The following is a 6000-nucleotide window of genomic DNA, read 5'->3' on the forward strand; positions in this document are numbered from 1 at the left end:
ATCAGCAGGGTTTCTTCCTAGTCTGTCTTAGCCTGGAAGCTCAGCTGAAACTTATTCAGCACCCTAGCAACACGCAAGCCTCGCCTGACAGACAAGTGGTGGCTGTGTGGGAGGTGCATTGGCTGGGAATGAAACCTGGGTCTATGGCATGGAAGGTGACAATTCTACTACTAAACCCCATTGCATGTTTTGGGCTGCTAAGCTAAGGGATATTGCTAAAGTAAGAGCCTTCACTAGCTTTCTGTCTGTAACGTTGGCCATACTGATAGGAAGAGCCAGCGGGTACCACTTCTGTTCTAGTCACATTCTGGAATGTCCTAATGGCACTCTGTCCTTGAAACCTTTGAGGAGCTCTCTTTCTATTGCCCTAGACTATGGCCCCAACAGACAGCACTGTATCTTCTGCATCCTCCAATAGAATATTTCAAGGTCATATAGTTAAATCCTGTCCTAAAGAATTTCCAAATTCAGTGATCTAAGAAAGCTGCTAGATGAACAACACCATAAGCTGAATTTTGCTTTTAGGAAGGACTCATTTCTTCTCTTTTGGGATCTTCATGGTTTTTTGCCCTGGACAAAGTTATTACTGCCTTCAAAGTTATGCAAACAAGAAATGTAAGGCAGAGGATTAAAAAAAGTTTATCACAAAAATGTACATCCAGCTTGTGGAAGACTGTGCATGTTTTGAATACAATTCTGCACTTAGCTCTTCAACTATAGCTGTATATAGAGTATTCCATTCCCCGTTGAAGTGACATACCGTTAACTGACTTTCAAGTCATTGTGTTCACGGAGGACCAACCAAAACCCAAATCATTGCTGATAAGTGGATTGTGACTCACGGTGACCACATGTGTTACAGAGTAGAACTGCTTCATATGATTTAAAATACATTTTTTTTCCATCTAGTATCACAAGATTTTCTCCTTCTGAACCTATACAGATACAAAATTGATTTTTCTAAGTTCATGTGTTTTACTTAGCCCAGTTTATTTATAGTAAAAGATCTGTGCCCATGATCCTTATGTCCTTTTCATTAAAAAAATATCATTTTTCCTATTTATAAACTGAATGCTTTTCCTTTTCTTTCTTTTCCATGAAGAGGTATGTTTGACTTGAAAGAGGTGTTATTTGGCACTGAACAATCTCTGTTATAAAGTCACGTTCTTCTTCTTCTAATTCTGACTCATAGCGACCCTACAGGACAGAGTAGAATTGCCCCATAGGGTTTCCAAGGAGCACCTGGTAGATTCAAACTATTGACCTTTTGGTTAGCAGCCAAGTTTGCATAATTTTGGCTAAAGTAAAATATTTAATAAATTAGTATTTTATCCATTGAAGTTTATGAACTTTCCAAGTACACACAGCAAAGTCATCTACATCACCTCAAAAAAAGCAAAGAAAAAAAGTCCTTGTAGGTGTAAGAACGTTCAAGAAGTAACTTATGTGCATTCTTGATTACGTCCAAGTTTTTAAAATGAGAAAATGAAGTAATTAACTTACTATACACAATGTTGGGTAGGGCCTTGTGAGAACCCCATCTTCCTGGAGTTGTGAATCCTACTGATTCTTAATCAATTTTATTTAAAGAAGCCTTGATGGTGCAGTGGTTAAGCGCTCAGCTACTAAAGTAAAGGTCAGTGGTTTGAACCCACCAGCTGGTGCACGGGAGAAAGCTGTGGCAATCTGTTTCTGTAAAGATTTACAGCCTTTGAAACCCTATGGGGCAGTTTTACTCTGTCCTATAGGGTCGCTATGAGTTGGAATTGACTGGATGGTTTGGTTTTGGCTTTGGGTGTTGCTTTACCCACACTGGCTCACCTTTCCACATGTACACACATAATTTAAATGAAAGGGAGACAATAAAATGGAAAACAGGGCCTATGGAAGAAGGCAAGGGAAATGAGTGGTCTGTTCCAGTGGAGGAAGGGAGGGTAATTCACAGAAGGTGGTGAACAGATTTTCTTATTTTTGTTTCTTAGAGACAGATCTCTTGGGGCTAATTGAAGATGGATCAGTTTAAAGCTTTAGTTCAAGAAGATTTTGTTTCGCTCTAAGGATTATGCAAACCCTACCAAAGGGAATTGTGGGATCATTGTTTTTGGAATCTGATTTTAGATGCTTTCTGAGATGCAGGACTAGTACCCCCCCCCCCCCCACCAGGACCCCTAGACCTGGAATTCTATTGCCTTAATTGCCTTTGAGTGAGTGTTGCCTTGTGGTGGCACAGGAGTCTATAGCCAGGCGTGGTTTTCATTTCTACCCTCTCCTCCTACATTTATTTGTACACTTTAATCTCCATATGCTTCAAACTTCTTAAAATAAAACAGGGATATTATGGAAATTTTGTGCAGTGGTGAGTCTCTGCATTTAAATGCTTTGTAAGAAGGTGGTATTTTCTGGAGACTGTTCACGCAAGCAGTTAGATTTCTTCTGCAATTGCGTTTAAACCCTAATCGTATGAAGTCAAGAAAATCGCTTCTTCCATCTGGTGGCAGTTGTCCAGCTGCAAAATTAATTATCCACTTCCATCTATCAACAAAGTGTTGTAAGGGTCAGTGAGCTGGAGTTTGTGAAACACTCACCATGCTTGTCTGAACGGTGTTCTGTTACCACAATTAAAAAAAAAAGTTGTCTTGTTCTCGAGAATTATTTAAAAAATTGAACTGATGTTATAATATTTTTGCATTTCAGCCTTTCCTTTGAACACTTCTCATATATGAAATGTTAGTTTAGAGAAGAAATCAAAGCACAGGTAATGGAGACAGTTACTTGGAGAATCGTCCACTGCTTGTTCATTCGTCACCTAATACGTGTCAAGCCCTGTGTTCGGTGAAAGGGATATAAAGATGAGTAATTTGCTGTCTTCAAAACTCATTGCCATTGAGTCAATTCTGACTCATAGTGACCATATAGGACATAGCAGAGCTGCCCTATAGGGTTACCGAGGAGCAGGTGGTGCACTCGAACTGCTGACCTTTTGGTTAGCAGCCGAGCTCTTAACCGCTGTGCCACCAGGGCTCCATTGCTCTCTTCAAAGCATTCACAATTCAAAGTAGGCAACTGAACTAATGATTACATAGTGGGAGGGATGTGTAAAGCACAAGGGAGCAGCCGGGAGGGACTAATTATTTATAATAGGAAGAAGAGCTTTCTCGAGAGGGAACACTGTGAAAAAGACATAGGAATCTCAAAACACACTCAAAGAATTTGATATGGATTCATTTAACTTTTTTTTCTATATTAGCCAATGCTTATTTAAAATCATAGTGAAGCTTCCAGATGTAATATATTTTTAGCTACCACATAGGAAAAAGTAGACATTTTTCTACATGCTCACGTATAACATCTATCTTCCTTTCTCCTCCTCTACCTCCCTCCATTCTGTCCCTTCCTTTTCCAGAAATCCTATTAGGGGCATGGTGCAATTTCTCTCTTCCTTTTTCTCTGTCCTTCCCTTTCGTCTTTCCTTCCTCATGTTCTAGTGACTTTCCATCTTCTTAGAGTTGTGAATCCTGTTGATTCTCAATCAATTTTGTCACTATCAACTTTCACCAAATCTCCAATAAACATAACTATGCTCCGCCACATAAGATAGTTTTTTTAGAATGTAAATAATTTTTATCAGATTTTCGAAAAGATAATCTGCTGTTGCACCTTCTCTTCCTTCCTTTTTTCAGATGTTATCATTGGGCATGATGTAATATCTCAACCACTTTGAGTTGAGGTCACAGACTTCTGGACAGCTCTCGAGCACTAGATGTCCAAAGAAACAAAAATTGGACTTCAAGTTCTTCTTTCAGCGATGGGTTTCAATCCAGTCCTCCCTGCATTTTAACTTCTTTCCAATTTGCCTCTTGATTTTAGGTAATGGGACTTCTGACCAACCACGGTGGGGTACCTCATCAGCCCCAGACCGATTATGCGCTCTCCCCTCTCACGGGGGGCCTGGAGCCTACTACCACGGTGTCGGCCAGCTGCAGTCAGAGACTAGACCATATGAAGAGCTTGGACAGTCTTCCAACATCTCAGTCCTATTGTCCACCCACCTATAGCACCACGGGCTACAGTATGGACCCTGTCACGGGCTACCAATATGGGCAGTATGGACAAAGTAAGCCTTGGACTTTCTAGGAATGATCACTCCTGGAAGGAAGGATGACAATTGAATTTCAACTCTTCCTTAAGAAAGGAAAGTTAGAGGCATGATTAAGCCTTTTATCCCAGTATCAATTTGGTGGCAAAGCCAGCTGATTGTTCCAGCAAGGGCACCCTTGTATAATTATTTTCTTAACTGATGTCAACAACATCTTGAGGTTATTAATTGCTGAGACGTGAAACCTGATTGCCACTAGGTAAAACACAAGGGTTGGCTAAAATGAAATAACCCCGGCATTAGAAACACATGTTCTTAATGAGGTCAGCTTGAGGATCATATGGGGTATAATCCCAGGGACACAGAGTTGTGTCAGACTTGTCTCAGGAATAAAAATATTAGTCACAATCCTTTGATACCGTGGTATTAAATATGACGTTGTCAGCCTGTAGCTGATATTGCCCCATGCTGTGAATTGCCCAGCCTGACTTAAAAAGCTGTGTTTGTTTCCTTACAGGTGCCTTTCATTATCTCAAGCCAGATATTGCGTAAGTGAACTGCCCATTGGAGCTATAACTGGCCCTGTCTCTGGTCTCCACAACCTAGACATGAAGAATCTTCTCAGAACAAAATATCTCCTTTTAGGGGGCAGTCCCTACAGGAGAGTGATTGATTTTCTTCTCCAGTGGTTGGTTTTAGATTCTTTTGAACATGTTGGACAAAAGCAATTGAGAAGAGGAAGACTTGGAGTAATAAGAGACAAAAGCAGCTTTTTAAGGCAATGGTTTAACATGGCTACATATCAAAATATCCCGTCTTTAGTGCTGGTGATCAAGGAGCTAAGACATTCCATTGTGTGTGTGTGTGTGTGTGTGTGTGTGTGTGTCTGAGATTTACCTGGACTGGTTTGGGCAAGCAGAATGTTCTAAAATATAGTAGGAGAATACTATAAAGTATAACTTTTTTTGATGTCAAATGCTGACACTTCTACAAAGTTAAAACTTCTTTAATGAAGCAGGAGTGGAGGACTCCTTTACTTTCACACACTGGAAATTGATTTAAAAATAAATGCCACCATTTTTAGGAAGCGCTAGGCTAGATGTAAAGGACTTCCCAAATAAATTATTTGTTATCTTATCCTCATTCATAATCCAGTTGTCAATAAATGTCATGGACACATCTTGCTCACAGGATATGGGATAATATGAAGAATAGCTTGTTTTCTTTTTTTGGTGTGGGGCAAGGTGTGTGATGCTTTCCCAATTCATATTCATTTGGAAGCCAACCTAGAGGATGGGAAGGGCATGGCAGAGAAGTGCTGTGCTTTCCCACAGCCGGTTATCAGTGTGCAATACTGTGTACCTCACAGATGCTTTGGCAATGACCGAGGCATTAGAAACAGAATCTGAACTATATTTTTGCAGGTGCTTTTCTTTTTGCAGCCCAGTAGTCACAGTGGTAGAATGCAGTGATGTTTACCATTTGCTGGACAACCAACACCCAGCTTGCTCCTTTTGACTAGAGACCATGTCAGATAATAATGGTTTTAAAATGATCACGTTTACATTCTTCTCTTTTCTATGAAAGGCAGGGCAAGAACAGAAATGTCCATGTGGCGCTCATGTACTTTTAAATGATACAACGATATCCATTATTAAAAGACTATAGGAACTGAGGTTTACATACGTTTGTGTGGTGACATTTTAGAATGTCAATAAATTTGTTCTTTGAAATGTTAAGACAAACAAGAAGGTGGAAGGCAGTGTTATTTATTTCTATTATTGGAACAATGAATGAGGTAGGCACAAATACATTCCTTATAGAGTTAAGAACTATGACGTAGTGAGTTAGTGAGACTAGACGTAGTACCGAGATTAGTTCATACAGTGGTTTTAGAGGGCAAT

General features: G+C 39.9%; 1 protein-coding gene across 2 annotated transcripts in view; it reads left to right on the forward strand.

Moving 5' to 3' along the window:
- The window catches only part of PAX3 (paired box 3), a 101880-nt gene extending 97085 nt beyond the window's left edge, over nt 1–4795 (forward strand). The window contains exons 8-10 of one of the 2 annotated variants that reach the window (XM_010601662.3): nt 3868–4114; nt 4614–4644; nt 4783–4795. In XM_010601662.3, coding sequence (XP_010599964.1) covers nt 3868–4114; nt 4614–4644; nt 4783–4795 — 291 coding nt within the window. Of the gene's footprint in view, nt 1–3867; nt 4115–4613 lie in introns of both variants that reach the window. The other variant, XM_003406043.4, reaches the window with a different exon arrangement.
- Nucleotides 4796–6000: the final 1205 nt, after the last annotated feature.

Source organism: Loxodonta africana, chromosome 6 (genome assembly GCF_030014295.1).
Source record: "Loxodonta africana isolate mLoxAfr1 chromosome 6, mLoxAfr1.hap2, whole genome shotgun sequence".
Taxonomy (NCBI): Eukaryota; Metazoa; Chordata; class Mammalia; order Proboscidea; family Elephantidae; genus Loxodonta; species Loxodonta africana.